Genomic DNA, 20376 nt, shown 5'->3' with positions numbered 1-20376 from the left:
CTTTAAATGTTTAGGGTAAATAAAATAAAACTGCTGCAGAATTCATAGTGTTATCTCTGCGGGTGATGACTGACTGTGTTTCTTTGTTAAAGGGGTCATGAAATAAGAAACCAAATTTGCTTTGATCTTTTGACATAGAAGAGATGTTTGTATGCGTAATACATCCTGCAAGTTTCATAACTTAAAATATCCTCATCATCAATAAAAAAATGGATTTATGTAAAAACCCTCAGAAAATGGCTCATTTTGATCCGAGGTGCAAGGTGAAATCATCCGGGTGCAATCGTTTGCATAAACACTGCCTCCAGAGCGACACATAGACATAAGCCCCGCCCACTGGCATTCAGTCACTTAAAGGGATAGTTCACCCAAAAATGAAAATTTGATGTTTATCTGCTTACCCCCAAGGCATCCAAGATGTAGGTGACTATGTTTCTTCAGTAGAACACAAATTATGATTTTTAACTCCAGTTGTTGCAGTCTCTCAGCTGTATAATGCATGGCAATAGTAAAAAAACATGCACAGACAAATCCAAATGCGGCTCGTGACGATACATTGATGTGTAAAGACACAAAACGACTGGTCTGTTCAAGAAACTGAATAGTATTTATATCATTTTTTACCTCTGATTCACGCAATGTCCGAACTGTTAGAGCTCTTGTGAACGCGCTTCACAGCAGCAGGTGCCTGAGGCATCTTCTTTTTCTTCTTGCATTACCACCACCTATCTCTCAAATGGACCATTGACACTTCTAATTGAGATTGTAGATAGAGTGCCAATGGTCCATTTGAGAGATAGGTGGCAGTAATGCACTTATAAAGCAAGAAGAAGAAGAAGATGTCTCAGGCGCCTGCTGCTGTGAATGCTCAGATATGTAATGATACAAATCATCAATGATTATGTGATTTAGAGAGGTGGAACTACTGTGAGGAAATTCTTGCACTCTTTCTTTGCCAGACAATGACAGTTCCATCTTTCTAAACTGTGATATCATGAAACTTTTCTATGCTATTGTTTTAATTTGTCTTCCTTTGTTGAGTTCTTTTTTTTTTTTTTTTTGTATCTTTCAAATATATTTACAATAATGGGTAGGCCTTCTATTTTGTGGCTGTGGTATTTTGGAATATTTTCAGGAAGGAAGATACACTGTATAATGGCTGTTCCATTTGCGTCAGTGTTACAGACGACGCACTAGCAGTCACTTTAACATGCCGTGACTGCTCATTAATGCATTTCAGAAGACTACTAATGCATTTTTGAAAGGTCAGACTGTTTATTGAGGCTTAAGGTCGGTTTTATACTGCATGCTATAGCGGTACAGTTCAGTTTCAGCCTATTTCTGCTTTGCACAGTGTACTAAACTCAGCAGAAAATACTGTTAAAATGGTCTGTAAGCCAATTTATCAATACTATCTTTTGCTTTAATAGGTTTTAATGAACCAACTAAAATAATGGAGTAGATTTTTCTTCAATTGTTTGAAAAAGAATTAACATTTGTCAGGCTAGATGCAAGTTGCACATGCAGTGACAAGCACACAGACACATTCTATTCAGTAAATCTGGCTGAATCAAAATTATTTTAAGAGTTCATAGCTACAATTTGGATTCTGAGTTCTGTTTTGCATAGATGAATTATCATTTGTTTGTAAATATGATAGCCCCTTCTTGTGGAAGTCAGATTTTACAATAATGTAGTTTGTAGTATTTCTCAATGGCCAGCTCTAATCAGGCTGAAGGCTTCTATAGAAAAGTCTGGATAATTGTTCTTGGCCTTCAAGACTCCTCACACGTGACTTATTGACCAAACCACTATGTTATTTTTCCAGAGAAATCAATCGAAGCTGAAAACAGAGCAGTTACTCATAAATAATGAAATGTGCTTTTTTGTGGAATGAATGTGAAATTATTTAAATGAGCAAACTGCTTTTCCAGTCATCGAAATGCGGAACCGAGTGTGCGTGTGTGTAACCAATAATGAAGAACATGTGACAGAATATAATTTATGCTGACAGCATGAGAGGTTAACACATATATTTTCTATAATGAAAACAAAAATACACTGTAAAATAAGGTAAAAAAAAATAAAAAAACCTGGTAGCTATGGAAGCCAGAATAATTCTGTAAAAAAAAACGTACATTTCAAAGTTTAAAATAGTCATTTAAAAAAAACTGTCCAACAACGGTCCTTTTCTGCTGAATTAGCAATGCCAAGGCTGTTGCTAAAACGTTTGTACCATTAACATAAACTGACAACCATCATACAAGGAGGTAAAGAGAAAACTTTTCCACAAGTAAATACTAATATAATACTAAAATATAGAAGGTGCACAGTGTCATACACACAAATACAAACACACCATTACACATGTGACACTAAAATAATGCAATAAACATGATTTAAAAAACAATAGTTGTAATATAAAACCATAATATACATAATAAATAACAGAAAACTTTTCAAAAACACAATTATCTAAATTAAATACCATCAAATGTGAGTTGCCACACAGGACATTCTGGGAATGTAAGTTTATTTCTTTCACAAACTTTACATTTAACAGTATTTTACTGTAAAATGACATGAAATTAGGTTAGTTCTAGTAAAGAAACAGAGTTAACCAATTAACAGGTTTTTACTGTAACATTTTTACAGTGTTTTACTGTTAAAATTACAGTGCACCAAATTTCAAATGTTTTCAGTACCATACAGGTTAATTTATTCTAACCTGTTTTTAATGTTCATTATTATAAATTAGAGGGGATGAGTATGTTCTTGTATGTTTGGAATCGCTTGCACATGTATGTGAGAGGTCAGCTTTATGCTTGTACCGTTAGTAATCTGGCAATGAAACTGCATGTATTGATTTGACTCGATCGAACGAGGCACAAAGACTCTCCCACCATTAATGGGTCAGTGAATCTGTTAATAATTATCACTTAAACAAATAACCTATATTATCCCAAAAAACCAAAAAATCCAAATAACTTAATTTAAGTTAATTAACTTGCCTTATGTGTCCCATAAAAAATGAAAAAAGCACTGAAGTGACCTGTCGCTGTTTGTATGTGATTGTTATTAAACATGTTGTATGAAGTGTCATACAATTATTTAAAATGTGTTCAGTAACTAAATAACGCTAAAAGTATTTACAATTTGTGTATTCATTTAAGCCATAATTGAAATTATATAAAATATATTATAATATTATATTAAATTCATCATTCATTCAGTTTATTTATTTGATTCAACTGAATGACATTTAATAGGCAAATATCGCTTAATATTTAAAAATTAATTCTTGTTGACCAATTTTATGTTGTTTTTACCCTTTATTTATCATGACAAAATCTGTGCAAAATAAAAAATAAGCACATGCTTTTGCTTTTTTATGTAGTATATATGTCATATATGAATGAACTGTTTCAATTACACGCTGGAAATACACAATGACAGAAAAAAATAAGTGATGCTTACAAGTGCTTAGTCATATTCACACAAATGAGGAGTCAATCTTTTGAAACACCCTTAATATCATAAAACATATCAAGGCTGCAGATTGGAGACTCATTAAACAATTCACTCTGATTTTCTATTATGCTTTATAAAATATAAAGGTAGTTTAATGACAATAATTTTGCCCAATTTAATGCAATGCGTGTGAGGTAAATCTCCCTTATTCCCATTCTGCTTAAAGGAATAGTTCAGCTTCATGTTTACAGGTTAGACAGGGACCAGTACAGCTTTCATAAAAACACATGATTGTTTGTGTATCAGCTTATTTTGACAACTACTTACCTTTAACTAGGATTATGGTTAAGTATTACACATTTATTCCACATTTCTGAAATTTAGTGATTCCATTTTATTATGTTTTTTATTACTTTGAGTGAGAAAATAGAGAACATTTTTGAACACTATCAGCTACTAGAGTTCTCAAACACATTGTGATATTTTCAGGAAATGTGAGGGTTCAAACATTAAAACCAAGTTTTTCTTTACAACTTTAAATGTGGGCTGTGGTCACTGTTATAGGAATGTCTTTGGTAAAGAGAGAAGAGAAACACCATATCAGATATCAGTTCAAATCGAAAAGAACTACGCTTCCCTTGGAAAAGCACTGCGTGTGTTCCAGTAAGTTGACAGTCTATCACCGCAGGTCAAAAGGTGAGACGGAAGTGAAAACACAGCAGGGCAAACAGCCAAGTGATCTGACTGGCTCAGAATGAATGCTTTATTTCTTGCACATTTGTTTCTTACATTTCTCTCCCCATTCACATGAGCTTCAGTAGTCCTCTGAACGATTCTCAGTGCATGGGTGAGATTTCTTCAAGACAAAATACGCCTACATGTAACCTGTTCTCTGTGCGAAACATAGTGCTTTGTGCAATTGTGTGTGGGTCTGCGGAGCAGTTTACATAAGTCTGAGGAATGTGTAGCCAACCTTCAGGTGTTACCTTCCCTCTGTCCAACACAGCAGACAGGAAATCTCTCTCATCTCTCTGGTTTCCTTTGCTTAGATCTTTTGAATGCTCAGCAGTCTCTCTCTCTCTGTTTTTTTTTTATATATATATTGTCATTTTGGTTTCTTGTCTTTGTTTGAACTTCATGGCTGGATCTTTTTTATTGTTCATGTTTACAATCCAAAACTCGCATTGTCAGTTAGGTTAGCTGTTCCCCTCTTTGTTTTGATCATCATCACATCCTCTGCGTCTCTGTTCTCCATTAAGTTAGACATTTAAGCATCAGTGGAGAAAAATAGGAAAAATACTTCCCGATAGCTATTGTGTTTTATAATAGCCAGCTGTAATCTGAGCACGGTGTGGAAATCAGGGATGTCTGATCAAGAGATGCTGAACGTGAGAAAGTCTCTCTGTTCTATTGTTTAGAGTGATATGTACTTCCTGTCTTGAGATCGACTTGCACAAAGTTATTGTATCTTTTATAAAGCTGCACGCAGGGTCATACGGTACAAGCTGTTCTGGAGAATGGGATATGATGAATAATAAATCTTGAAACATGTCTGCAGGTATCTAACACTCTCGTAATCTTCACGTGTTTCTACATGTTCTGCTGACTTATTCAGCTCTTGTTTCTGACACTAAAACACTAAAACTTCAGAAACCAACTTTGAAATCCATCAAAAGAGAACTCAAGTCGAATTGTCGTGACGACATTAGGGGTCTTACTTGGGAGCCCGTGGATTTTGCATGCTGGGCCACTCCCCATGTATACGGGTATAAATCAGGGCCGGTGCCACGGGGGGGCATGAGGGGGCGTCACCCCCTCACTCTGACTATCCCGCCCCCTCACTCAAAATGAGTGTGAAAATTGATTTTATTTATGAAATATAATGGTTTATTTAAAAAAGAAAAAGTTGCCAAATACACAAGCTTTCTAACATTAATATAATGCTACTATAGCAATAATTTAGGACAGTCCATTTCACAAAGTCGCATTTTAATTGTTACATCTGACACACAAACTTTCCGCGCAAGCGGTTCGACTAAGAATGCATCACTACTGAGTAAGCTAAAGGTATGATGAAATAATTCTTTAATGTTTAATAGACGGCTAGATGGTCATAGTTAGATGATTATATTACTATATTCCTATATTCTTATTCTTTTCAACTTTTCAAAACTTAAAAACATAAAACTATTAAACTGTTAAAAATGAATCTCAAATAACGTTCAATAACTCAATAAGCTTGTGTTTCATTGTGAAGCAGACACAATTAAGTATTTCTGTTGGTTGTGGTGGTATAACTTGTCTGTATTTGTGGTAAAACTGCTGCCTAAGACATATTATTTCCTGGATGTCAGATTTTCGAATTTGTTGCCTATGCGATTTTGTTTTATTCAATAGCTACTCTGCCATCTGTATTTGCTAAGTACCTTTTAGTAGGGTCATTCACTCAGAACGCATTTCTAATTCCACTGCTGTACTTTTCCATTGTATTTCAAACTATATGTGCTGCGGATGACTTTGAATTTGTGTTTAAATGCTGCACTCTCGTCTCAGGTCTTTATAGCATCTTGTCGAGCATAACACATCATTCTAAAACCTGGCGCTCAAGTTCAAAGAAATTCAGCTTCTAAAAACACGTCTCTAGAGGAGCGGAGGGGCACCTTCTGTCACCGGTCCTGGTTTCTCTGCCACGAGCAGGGGACCGCCGGCTGGTGCTTTGGGTGATCTGAGGAATACAGTGAGAGCTTCTCTGCAGGGTCCTTCGCCGTGGATCTCTCACTCCTCCCACAGAAACTGTCCTGTGTGGTTTCCCGGTGATTGGTCTGAGCCATCTCGCGGTGGTCTCAGCGTTCCATTCGGTGTGCCACAGGAAGATCAGTTGTCGATCACGGCATCGAGGTATGGGCTGTCATCTTCCCAGAATGAAGTTTCGGTGGGGCTGCCCCCCTTGGGTGTTGTCGCCACTGCCGAATCAGAGTCAGAAATGATGGCAGGAACTGTGCTCGGCAACTGACTTTGTTCTCTGGGTGATGAAGGGCTACAGCGTGGTCCCTCAGGAAAGGCGATGTCTGCACTTGTGGCCCAAGAGCGCCATCTATTGGTCAAACTGGCAGAGGTGAGGGATGTCGACAAAGTTCTTGACTTTCTTGATGCCCCCATCTCCCAGGCTGGGCTATTCAGCTACACTGTTGAGAACTTTGCCTAGCAGTTCTCGGCAGTGCAGCGACAGACTGAGGCAATCCAGCACATCTTGCCACGGCGTGATCCTCCAGCTGCCACCGCTCCGCTGTGGGCCACTCCTCAACATGCCAATAAAAAAACAAGCCCAACCACCCACACGTAACACCCAGACCCATGCGAAGACCACGACAAGGCCAACGCGTCGAGCCCCACACAGGAGTGTGGCACCCCCTTGTTACAGCTGGCCCCTAAGTCCTCCTAGAAGACGACGAAGAGGCCCTGACACGGATGGCCCAGAGAGGCGAGGAACTGCTCTTCTACAGGAGGTGGTGAAGACAGCACCGCTCCTTCCCCTGGAGGAGGGATTTTTCTATTTCTTTCCCACCACATTTTCAAAGAAAGAGCAGTTTCCTTTTCTTCCAGGCCGTCAGGCTCATGGGTTGACAGTAAGCGACGTGCTGCCTCCTCACTCTCGCCCAAAAAGCCCCCTGTTGCCAGCGGTCAAGAGATTGCGGTTCGGGGACGCAACGCCTCCCCATGCATCACTGGTGACACAAGGAGTCCTGCTCTGAGTAGAGCATAATTTCCCACCGTTGCAGACATGTCGATTGTTCCTTTGGTGCCACTCACACGGCACTTGGGAGCATGGCTTGCACTGTCCAACCCGTCCCGCTGACTCATCCTTTGGTGCCACTCACATCGAGACTTCGGTGGCACTCCGACACTCAGATACCCAGCATTACTACTCGAGACTTTGGTGGCAGTCCGAGACGCAGCTGTCCTGCATGAGGAGATTGCTGTCCTATTGGTGTAGGATGCAATCGAGCCTGTCCCTCCACCCGAGATGGAGTCAGGGTTTTACAGCTCTTACTTCATCGTGCCCAAGAAAGGCGGTGGCCTTCGACCAATTCTGGATCTGTGAGTTTTGAATCAGGCCCTTCACAAGCTCCAATTCAAGATGCTAACGCAGAAGTGCATTATCAGATGCATCCAGCCCCAGGATTGGTTTGCAGTGGTCGACCTGAAAGAAGCCGTTCCTATGGTTTGCGTTTGAGGGTCGGGCATGGCAGTACAGGGTACTCCCCTTCGGGCTGTCCCTGTCCCCTCGTGTATTTACGAAGGTCGTGGGGGCGCCCTTGCCCCATTGCAGGAAGTGGGCATCAGGATCCTCAACTATCTCGACAACTGGCTCATCATGGCCCAGTCGCGAAAGCAGTTGTGCGATCACAGGGACCTGGTGCTCCCACACCTCAGCCAGTTGGGGCTTTGGGTCAACTGGGAAAAGAGCAAGCTCTCCCCAGTGCAGAGAATCTCTTTTCTCGGTGTGGAGTTAGACTCAGTTAGTATGATGGTGCATCTCACCAATGAGCATGCCCAGTCAGTGCTGAACTGCCTGAGTTCCTTCAGAGGCAGGACAGTGGTAACACTGAAACACTTTCAGAGGCTCCTGGGGCATATGGCATCTACAGCCACAGTCACACCACTCGGATTGCTTCATATGAGACCACTTCAGTACTGGTTACACTCCTGAGTCCCCAGATAGGCATGGCACATTCAGCCCCTGGACAGACCTTGCCTTTCTACGGGCCGGAGTGCCTTTAGAACAAGTGTCCTGTCATTGTCATGAGGGATGCCTCCAGTACAGGCTGGGGTGCAACATGAAATGGGCAGGCAGCCTTGGGGCTCTGGACAGGGCCTCGACTGCTTTGGCACTGAGGTCCCCCTTGGCACGGATGCACTGGCACACAGCTGGCCTCAGGCTTTACGCAAGTAAGCATTTTCCTCAGTGAGCTTTCTCGAACAAACACTATGCAAGGTCAGGGAGGACGAGGAACAAGTCTTGCTGGTTGCATCTTACTGGCACACCCAGACCTGGTTTTCGGAACTCACGTTCCTCGCAACAGCCCCTCCCTGGTGCATCCCCCTGAGTAAGGACCTTCTTTCTCAGAAGCACGGCATGCACCCGCTCCTGGATCTTTGGAACCTCCACATGTGACTTCTGGATGGGTTGCAGCAGACTTAAGTAGTCTGCCACCGGTGGTAGTAGACACCATCACTAATGCCGCATTTCCACCGAAATTACCCGGAACAATTGTACCAGGAACTTTTTTCCCCAGGAACTATTTTCCCCCCAGACCTGTTGCTTTCTGCATTTCCAACCGGTTCTAAAGTACCGTGAAGATTAGGCAAATAGTCTGGTGACGTAGGTATGCGCGTGTTTTTCAATACAAAGTACACAAATTTCGGACTTGCATCCTCGGTTGTTTGGACTTTTTGAGTTCGACTCGGGAGTGTGATCTCCCGTGGACGGGACAACGCAAGTCTGGTAATTCTGCAAAAAGCAGCGTACTTGATAACATCAGTCAGCTTGCCTAGGTTACTTCAGTTTTCCTCACTGTTTATTTACAATAAGACAAAATAGAATATCAAATACCACTGACTCCTTTCGTTTTCATTTAAACATAATAATAGAAATGTACTTAGTTCAGAGAAATGTGTATATATACAGCCTACATTACAATGAAATTAAATATTATATCAATTGCCCCTTTTTTTCATTTTAACATATAGATAAATTGAATAAAGACCAAAGATTGCCTGTTAGATTTACCCAAAATGAATTATATTTTATGTTTAACCACTAAAGAGATGTCAGAGCCAGCGGCAAATGTCAGAAGGACTAGCCGAGTTGAGACTGCTCTAGGCAGATACATGAGCACTGAGCTCCCGCTGATTATCTCCAAAATCGGCAAAACACATTTTTAAAAAGGCACTGTCTTTATAAATAAACCACAGATTAGAGTTTTAAACAACTACATTCTTGCCTGAAATACATTTAAGACTACATTTCATGACACAATAACAGTTATATTTTGAAAATTATCTGAATAAATGGTGGTTGAAATCACAATGCTGCTTGAACTCAACCAATCAGCATGCTCAGTGCCCAAGTCCCGCCCCCGAAAGTTCCGGACCTTTGAAAAAGTACTACCTCGCCAGCAGGGACTTTCTGAGGGGCATTTTTTTACCCGGAACTTTATTTAGATCCTGATTCCTGCGGTGGAAACGCGGTTTAAGGCTAGAGCTCCCTATATGACGCAAGCCTATGCACTGAAGTGGAGTCTGTTCGTGAACTGGTGTTCTTCTTGCCATGAAGACCCCCAAAGGTGTGCGATTGGAGTAGTGCTTTCTTTCCTGCAAGAAATCCACTAGCCAAATTTCATTGCCATTTTCTCTTAATCAGAGAGGATTCGGGCTCCCAAGTAAGAACCCTAATGTCGTCACAACATAACGTCTCCGTTCCCTCCATCAGGAAACAAGGGTTATGTACATAACCAAGACGTTCCAGGTAGCGCTAGTTTCAGGTTTGCTCTCCCTTGCCAAGACTCTTCTAAAGTTACGGTATACAAAGTCCAAATGTCTGAGGCCACTCAAAAATTTGGGATTCACAACATAACTAAAACCTGAAGGTAAACAGCTTAAAAAAATTATATATATATATATATATATATATATATATATATATATATATATATATATTATGTAAACTGAAGAAGAAATATTTTAGAGCATGAGTAGAGCAGTTTATCATTGGCAAGTTGCCCGTTAAACATCATTTAAAGATGAAGCTGGCAGCTGAAGCTTAGCCAACTATAAATGTTTCTCACCAGCCCTGAAATAGTATTTATTTATTTATTTATTGCTGACTACACATATAGCCTTAAAATTGTTTTATTTTATTATTTATTTTAGTTTTCATTGATTTATCTTGAATTATATTTTTATTCAAATCTTATATTTAAATTTTTATAAAACAGACATTTATATAAAGCCAGCCATAAATACTTCTCAGGCTTAAGAATTTTCTATAAATCTTATTTCTATATAAAACTAGCCATGAAAATGTATTTAGCATTATTTCCTCTCTCTCTATATATATGTATATACAGTATACTGTATATATATATATATATATATATATATATATATATATATATATATATATGTATGTATATATATATATGTATGTATGTATAATGATTTTTTTAACAGTATTACTTTTATACTTCTATTTTTACATATTTATGATATACATTTTTATAACGCACATACATATTCATTGCCAGCCTTGAAAGTGTATTTTGCATGCATTGTGCAATAGTAAAATCCATGGACATACATAATTCCATAAGAGTGTGTAGATTTGACCGATTTTGTCTTTTTGTGTGTCTGTATGAACTACACTGATGGTCAATGCAAACATGCACAATATTGCATGACAATGAGATAATGCATTTTAAATTTGCACGTTTCAAAGCAACAAGCAAAACTGTGTAGATGCTGACCCAAACAAAGTGAAAATTTAGGGGATGGAGAAGGAAAGGGTGCAGAAACAAAGCAAGCAGTTCGGAGGGGCAAATGAGTTCTTACAGTAAAGGAACGTGTGAGTTTGTGCATGAGCTCCCGCTCTGCACCTCCCCTTCCTGTCTAAATGTGTCCTCTCTCTCTCACTCACATTGCAAGAGCAGTAAAGAATCAACTCAATTAAAGAGCCTCTTTCCTGGAAACTGGGCTCTGATGGCACAGGGAGGTATGAAGGGAATGGGAACCATGTGTGTTTGATGGGGAGGGGGATAGTTGGACTTTGTTTCTTTACAAGTGTGTGTGTGCATGCATGCATACAAGGGAAGACAGCATGAAGAACGGCATGAAGAATAGGAGATGAACAGATGGAAATGAGGACAGGGAAGGAACGGGAATGACAAAACAAAAACACAACCTTACAACCTACTGTCAATTTGTAGTCAGGACAGAGGGAATCTCTGCTCTTTCTCTTGCTCACTGCACAGCGGCCCCTCCTCTCTCTCTTTCTCTCAGACATACTCAAGCAATTCCTCAAACCATTAGCTGTTTGACCACAAAGTCCCTGTTGTAAATGTGTCCCACGAGGCCTCTTTTTATCCCATCTTGCATTCTGTGACCCCTCTCCCACAGGGAACACAGGTCCAACCAACAGCCCACTTACCCAAGCATGCAGTGCACACAGGTCCAACCAGCAGCACTTGCACAAAGTGGACTGTTCATGTTAAAGATACCTAATCTGGTTCAGTGTCTTCTCTCAGACAGTAGAGAAAGTAATTTAGGAATTCAGCGTCTGCCTTTAATATACTGAATTATGGACAAGACATATTATTGTTTTTCTTTCATCTTCTTTGTCTGCCTGCCCAATGGGATCACAATGCAAAAAATGTTGTGCCTCATGCCTTTGATGAAAAAGTATGTAATTTCTGCACCGCTAGCAGCACAAAAAATAATTGAAAAAAAAGAAAAAAAAACTTTCACAAAGTTTTGCAAAGTCATGATCAAAGGTTAGAATCCAAGACGTAATAAAATAAAATTTCAAGGCTGGTAAGAAATATTTATGGCAGCTTTGTAAAAATATATATGTTATAAAAATTTATATAAAATAATTCTTGGGGAAAAAAATTAAGTTAAATATTAAAATAAAACGAAGACTATAAAAAAAATCATTTTTGAGGGTAAGAAATTAATTAATTAAAAAGTAAGGAATAGTTATTGTCAGCTTAGCTTATATATATATATGTGTGTGTGTGTGTGTGTGTGTGTGTGTGATACATATATTTATACATGTATGTATGTATGTCTGTGTGTGTGTGTGTGTGTGTGTGCATGTAATATATAAATTAATAAATATATACACTTTATACATGTATGTATGTATGTCTATACATAGCATAGTATATATATCACTAAATAGTAAGTAATAAAATAAAAATGTAATAATGCAAAATACATTTTCAAAGCTAGTGAGAATTTTTATGGATAACTTTATAGAAATATATCTGATTAAAATTTAGATATAAGATGTGTATAAAATATTATTTAAAATAAATAAAAACAACAAAATAAAATAATAGTGTGTATATTAGCACCATATGTTTTTTACTTTTGTGATGTAATAAAGTTCTTGGACTCTGAAACAGTGAAGTGTGACGTCAGACTTAACAAGCAGATGGGGTGAGCAAATTTTTATTATTATTTTTATTTTTTTTTGTCTGGATGATTTAGACCACTCAGATTGCATTCCATTGATTCTAGTGTCATGAAATTACACACTTGACATTTAAATTACCATAAATTCACCTGAGAAATCTCATACAATGTACAACACTTATCTCTGAAAGTGTATCTTGAATATGTGTGTGCAATTTAAAAATTTTTAGTTAATTTTTAGGTTTCATTGGGTGAAAAAATAATTTCTAACATAGTAGACCACCATTCAAAAGTTTGGGGTTTGTAATTGGTCTAGGAGTCATCAAAACTAGAAAGAATGCCAATAGAAAAATAAATCAAAAATCCAGACATTTTAGGCAAATTAGAAATCCCAGGCAGGATACATCTGGGAAAAGTGGATGTATGGTCACCTTTCTGGTGAAAATGCAGAAATCAAATCACTAATAGACTTGCACTGATCTTGAATTGACTGCTCCAGCAATTATCGAGTTATTGAGTTGAGTTTTGAACTGTGCGGTATGTTTTTATTGTAGAGTAACTTCTTATTTGTGTAAAGATCAAGAACATTTTGATACTCCATTTCATGACCTCTGTAACACTTGAACACTTGACAACATTTGCTTAAGCGAAAAGAGTAAAAAGGAGCAACATATCTTATTTGCTTTTTAGAAAAGAAGCTATACCAGCAGCAGTGTTTTGATGACAGCCAGAGCGTGTTAGTTTGCCATTTTGCTTTCAATAGGACAATTTCAGTGACATGTTGTTAACATTATGTTTTCATTCTGTGTGATTATAGGCGGACTTGATTACAGACTTTACAAAGATGTTGTGTTAAAGTGCGTTTCACAACACCCTTGTAAATACATAGGCCTAGCCTATATGAACGCGCGGACACATTTGCAGAGTCTTCCCTAAGCCCCTGCCTGCCTGCAGCAGACCAGGATGTATAAAAAATGGCCTCACATTCCTTTCCTGTTAAGTCAACCACAATATGGGACTGACACACGAGAGGACTGGACTGTTTCCCAGCACAAACAACCCCTCCGGAGTCCCATTACTTTCAGTCATTTAGTCAGACGCACACACAAACACACACATATTATGTCCACGCTGCCTGGTTCGCTGCGCGGCTCATAACTTATCTGTTAATCGTAGTCATCAGCGTCCTCAAAAGGAGTATCAACATAGCTGGGCTTACCGTAAGTTAGCATAATTCAGGGAAGTCGAAACATAAGCATATTTAGACACACGGCAGGCGGCTCAGCAGAGTATTTCTTCCCCAGGGTTACAGTAAGCGAATCAGAAGTGAGCAGATAGAAGATTACAGATGTGATTTACTGTAAAACCTCAAATGAAGCTGGTATTGACAGCAGTAAAACATAAACAGACATGCTGCAACTGTTTCTTACATGCAGACATGTCCAAATATATTGACAAAGGCTGTGGACATTGCATGTTTAATGCGTAATGTGCATAAAAAATATCCAAAAACGGTTGTTTTGGGAAGAGGGTGGTCAGGAACTTTGTGAACCCGGGGGCTTTGTGTTTTTCACGGGCGTTGGCTTTGACCAAATGGGGCATGGACTCACTGACTGCTGCTTTGTTTTGAAAACACAAGGGAGGGAGGAAAAGAAGGAGGAAGGCCTGAACGAGTGTGAAGAAAAGGCGGAGACTTCCCAAATACCGATTGTAAAAAGAACATAGCGGAAGATACCACTCAGAGTGGAGTTGTGAGAAGATCAGTGGTTCCTCATGCATGTATGTACATGTATTATAAATATTAACATATTTCTCGGAATCTAAACAGGCTGTGGAGTAAATCTCTCTCGCGGGTACCTTTCTTTGGCCCTTTTGCAAAAACACACACATCATTGCTTATGCTTGGCTGTATCTGGTATGAATGTGAGTGGAATTTACTCATAATGCTGCAGCAGAAACTAGTATAAACAAACGGACACACATATTTTTAGGAAACTCTGATAAGAAGGGAAGTGTTTATCTCTGATAAAATACATATTACTCTCAAAAAATAATATTCTTTTTACTAATATATATTTTTTTTGATAATGCTTGTTTTTTTTCTTGTTGTTTTGTTGTTTTTTCACAGATTACTAATAAATTCAATAGGGTCCAACCTCGTTTTGACTTTATCTTTTGTGTGCTGCATAAGAAAGTCACAAGTTTTGGAATGAGACAAGGGTGAATAATGCATTTTTTTTCATTCACTTTAATAAGTAATCTGAGTATGCTTATAAATATGCATTTATAAGTGCTAGGAACTGATATTCTGTTTGAATTTTCATGTGTACAGTAACTATTCAAATCAAAAATTAAGGAAGCTAAAGATACTGATCAGTGAAAACTTACCAGGATCTGCTTTAATACTGCTATATAGTCCGAATTTATTTTATAGTTCAGTTAGCTTTTATTTTAATAGTTCATCGAAATATCAGATAGGAATCCACTGATAACCACACCTTTTCACATCAGCACTAATGATTTTAAAAAGACTTTGATTGTCAAATAAAAACAAGGTTATCTTTCAATTGCACAAGCGCTTTTGTACTTCTATGATTAAAAGTCTGCACTGTAAGTCAGAAATCTTATCGTGTCAAGCTCTATTGGGTTCGCTCAGGAAGTTTATCAAGGCCTATTGATTTTTTTCCCCCACTTAGGCATTTAATGGTTTGTGAGTTACAACTTTTACTACGTGTTAATTACCCTCTAATATGAGGACGAAAATCTGATAAAAGCCCTTAGTTAAATGGAGAGAAAATTAATTAAGAGAGTGGCTAATCAATTAAATAAGTAGAAGCATACAAGAAATGCACAATCTGCCAAAAAAATGTATTGTAACCTTAAATAGAGTTGCAATATTAATAAAAAATAAAATAAATAAAATAAAATATGAGAGTTGAAAAGCTGTGCTGTCCATTTTACTCCCTGATTTTTCCAGTGAGGAATGACCAGGATTAATCCATAAAGATTGTTAAAAAAGGCTTTGGACAAAAAGAGAGAGGCAGATGTTTTAACTGATCAAAAGAGAAAGCAGAGTGACATCCTGTACACAGTACACACACCTCAAGGTAAGCCTCAGACCTGTTTTTCTGAAAACAACAGCAGTTGTGGTATCTTCATCTGTGTGTGTGTGTGTGTATGACTGGAGGAAAATGTTGTCTGCAACAAATGCCACATTAAAAACCATATTTGAATTACATGCAGCCTGAGGCCAGAGAAAATACCAATTGCTTTGTACACACAAGAATGCGAGGCACATGGCTGGGTCCATTTTGTAAAAATAGTGCTCTTTAATATAAATTATGGAAATATCTTATAAATATAAATATGTGCAAAGTTTCTTGCTGCATTTTTTATGTTAATGCCTTTGTTTTCTGATCTTCAAGCTTGCACTGCGGTCATCAGACCAGACCTTAAGGTGAGACATCTTTATAAAAGACAGAGTAAAAAACATGCTGTCCTGTTGGTGGCCACACATGTAAACACCTTGATTTGACAAAATATGAAAAAAAAAAAAAAAAAAGAGTAAAACCATCTACAAGTGAAACCATAAGCCCTTCCATAGACTCATAATACATTCATTGAATAGCAGACGTCAAGTCTTGCTAGTGAAACAAACACGGTGTCGTTGTTATTGAATGAGGATTTGAAGCACACAAAGTACGAATGCTTCTCCGTGTGATCAGAGAAGCACGGTCCTTCATGTCGAACACCACAGTAAATAAGTTACTAAAGATTTTTCATACTGTGCTTGTATTTGCTTCACAGTATATGAATGACAATTCATATATACGCTCATATCGTCAACAATGTTCAGCCTGCCTTTTCCTAGCACAAATGAAACTACTGTTTGCTTTGGCTCCTGTCACGAACAAAGTAACAACAGTCCACTGAGGGGCCTGTCTTTTCCAGAGAGGGCTAAGAGAGGTCAAAGGCCCGCGGTAACAGGCCTCTCGGCCGGTCGATACGTTCGCTCTAGTCCTTTTTCTTGACCCCGCACACAGTCACCACAGCAGACAGTGTCGGTCGTGAGCGGTAAGTAGCCACCCCGTTTGCGCCCCCACGCCCAATTATGAGGCAATTACACTTGGCAAGAAGCAGTGGAAATGTGTACGTCATCGCAAATACCCAGCTCTCGCTCCTTCCTTCCAGGAGAAAGTCAAAAAAAATGTTGAGCTGGAGAAAACAGACATGAGAGAGTGTCTCCCGATCGATGATGAAGGCCTGGACCGTAGCCATAGCAGCACACTTAACTCCTGTACTGATCGACTATCGCTCGTGTTTATCTTCAGCAGTCCGACTGGCCGCAGAAATGCGGAAGTCCTTTCATGTCGACAGCTGCCGAGATGTCAGATCCACTCAAGTGGGAGAACGTATCTCGTGCTGTCCTTCAAAAGTTCCCAATCCAGAGATCGAAGGCACAGCTGGCCCGCAATACTGACAGACGCCGAGGTCAAGGGAGCGATAAACTCCACTTAAGCGCCTTATTCTTCTCTTCCCATCTGAAACCCATTTAAGAATATCTAGATAGGAGCGTCATACTCCTGGAGGAACTCTTGGAGTGGATGAGGCAGCTGGTCCTGTTTGGTGGACACGTCTATATGACCGTTTAAAGTCTTTCGACATAGGTGCTGCAGACTGGACATGCTAGACGCCAGCGGACGCAGTAGCTCCAAAGGGATCTTCTCACCACCAGAGTAGATGTAGTAGGCGCTTCCGTCGGCCGCGCTTCCACCTTCTCCAGCGGCCTGGACCTTCGACGAGGTCCCTGTCCCTGCCGATGGCATGTAATGATGGATGAGTTTGAGGACGCAATCGAAGCGCGGCACGGCCTGCTCGCTCCGAGGGTCGGTCTGCAGGAAGAAGGAGACGGAGTCGCACTGGATGCGCAGGTTTTTGGTGCCTGTGCTCGTTTTGACGCTGAGCGTGAAGAAGTGGTGGTGGTCTGAGCTGTCACGCACCAAGAAGGTGCCTGGGGGTTCGGCACTCAGCAGCGCACTGGCCTCTTTCCCACTCACGGTGCTCCAGTAGAAGCCACTCTCTTGCAGTTTGCGCACAGCCGCGACCACCATCTGATACTGCGCCCGAGAACTGAAGGTCTTGTACCGGTGGGGGGGCAGGCGCACGCCGCCTTCAAAGGGGCTGCTGCTCATGGCGCTGTCAAACCTACTGTGCGTTACCATGGCTCTCTGCCCGCCCCCTGTACCACCCGGCAACCACTGGTGCTCGGGGTCCAGGGCCGAAGGGCCGTCCCAGCCAGGGTGCTCATGCACCGGAGAGCACCAACACAACGCCCAGAGCTCTGGCACCTCTTCCACATCCAGAAGAGTTGACGTCTCGGTGGGTATGGAAGGCAGCTGAATGAAAAGCCAAATGGAAAATGTCAGCATCAACCAAACAGTGAGAACACCAGAAGCCAGTGCCAGCAGACTTACATCTGCTATGACATCACTTTTATTAGGGCCATTCATAGTTCTAATAACTGGATTGGTTGTTTCTCACATGTGGTCCTTATCATTAAAGCCCAACCCTCCCTCTCTAAAGTAACATCACATTTACGCATTTCAGTGATGTAATCGTCCCATTTGGAGATAAACTAACTTTTAATTTTTAATAAGTGTCTGTTTTTTTTACTAGTACTTATTTTTCAAGCAATTCAGTAGTAGTGACTAGTATTGTGTTAATGTATCTTGTCGTTGTGCTTTAGAACCTAATGCATAAACTTAACCATCAGATGCTAGTACTGCTTTCAATAGTGACTAATAAATATTCAATCACTACATCCTACTTTTCTACTAGACACTATCCCAATGCATCTGGTGTATGCCAATGCTGATGTTACCTTTTCCAGTTTTACTACTACTATTGCTACTAGTAAACCTCCCAACAATCCTGATAACAAATGGCTATTTTTTGTTAATGATTTACACAGGAATCTGTAGTTTATATCAACTATTTGCCATTCACTAATACGTATGCCAATGTTGCTGGTACCTGTTCCAGTTTTACTAATACTATAGCAACTAGTAATACTACTGGTAACACATGATTCAAGTTAGTGAATTCTATAGGGATCTGTGATTTAAATATCAACTTCCCACTAGTATGTTGTTGTTCCATAATCTAGTTCTTAGTACTAATGGTAATTAAGCAAGCAATCCAATAACTTTAAGTTTTACAAGTCACTATTAGATGAGAAATGAATACTTGTATAAGTAAGACAGATGCGAGATAAAGTTAAAACAGCTTGCAGTGGATAAATTAACTAGTTGATAATCGAAGCTTTATTTTTAGTCCAAGCTCGACCGTGTACACCCGATATTGACTTCGATCGCTCTCTTGGGCTATTAGAAAACAGGTTATGAATGAGGTCCTCCAGTTCGTTGTGAATAACCCAATTTCTCATTCATGACATACGGTCTCGGTCTCGTATTACACTGTAAATACCCCTTCACTTTCCTATCCTAACTGGAAAAGAAATTCACCGATTTATTCGGGTTACATTGAGGTCGTTTAATCCGACTCGCTCGCATATATAACTAAAGCAGACTTCAAACTATTAAGATGTGCATTAGCTCGCATTACAAAGCTCTACAACATAGTTTAATAGACATGGATACAATGTAGCACAGTACATACGAGGGATGCATAACAGTCCGATATAATAATATATCATATGCATACATTTTTAATCTATTAATCTATTAATGTTAGATTCTTAGAATGTTAATAGATTCTTAAGTATTCCAGTGCGTTAGAATAAAGCCCAAAACGTCGTTTTTACCTTCAAAGCGTTATCCGACTCAATCTTGGGAGTTTTCTTAAAACATAGCTCCTTTTGTGATTTCCATATAGGCGCTTATGCAAAATAGAACTTCTTTTAAAAGGATAAAGATCGGGTTCATGTCAGTTTTTTAACAGTTGATCAGAGATCAGCTGTGTGAAAGTCTATCAGAGGTAGTGGAGGTTCGTGCCATCGAGTTGAAGTACCGACTGATATTTCTAAAGGCTCCACCCCTTGTGTTCCAGTAAAGCAACCACACACACACATACACGCACGTGGCGGATTGCCAATAAATAATCAACGTGACCCTTTTTTACGGGATTTCTCCTCCCTCCCTTCCCTGTTCACACAAGGTGAAACGTTGCATTGCCCTTGCGGATATAAATGCGGTCGGTGTGTTATGACTGATGATATCTGACCACACACATGTTGCATATTATTCTGTTTTATTTATTCATTTAATGGTTCTGCAGAGTCCCATATTACAGTGTCGTTTACGGTCAGACGCGTGATGGAACGTTTTGCAAAGAATACAATTAAACGAATGTCATATTATTGGGACTTTGTTACATAGGGTTATTCGAAATAGAAAGCAAGTCTATACGCTAACGTTACGTTACAGTTTTCTATGTAAAAGTATAGTATAGTGTAGTATAGTATAGTATAGTTCAGTCGTATTCACAAGGCTGTCTCTGGGTTACTGGCTGGATTTGTTCCATACGCCATCTATAGGATAACAGCTGTAGACCACCTTCAAAAAAATCCACTAGACTTTATTGTATATATATCATCTAATGATGTAAAATACAATTTTAAAATCACACTGTCATAGTGCAGAGTACATATACACTGCAATTTAAATGAATACATTTAGCATCTAACCATAA

The 20376-nt window shown here is 39.4% G+C and overlaps 1 protein-coding gene across 1 annotated transcript; it reads right to left on the bottom strand.

Annotated features, from left to right (window-relative positions):
- Positions 1-15971: 15971 nt before the first annotated feature.
- Positions 15972-19704, bottom strand: socs3b (suppressor of cytokine signaling 3b). Its single transcript, XM_019063885.2, has 2 exons — positions 19490-19704; positions 15972-18062 (listed from the first exon to the last, which is right to left on the bottom strand). Exon 2 carries the CDS (start codon positions 17886-17888, stop codon positions 17229-17231), a length of 660 nt encoding a protein of 219 aa, XP_018919430.2. The 5' UTR covers positions 17889-18062; positions 19490-19704; the 3' UTR covers positions 15972-17228.
- Positions 19705-20376: the final 672 nt, after the last annotated feature.

The sequence above is a fragment of the Cyprinus carpio genome, chromosome B12 (assembly GCF_018340385.1).
Source record: "Cyprinus carpio isolate SPL01 chromosome B12, ASM1834038v1, whole genome shotgun sequence".
NCBI lineage: Eukaryota > Metazoa > Chordata > Actinopteri > Cypriniformes > Cyprinidae > Cyprinus > Cyprinus carpio.
The sequence above is the reverse complement of the archived record's forward strand: the minus strand, read 5'-3'. Positions and strand labels throughout refer to the sequence as shown.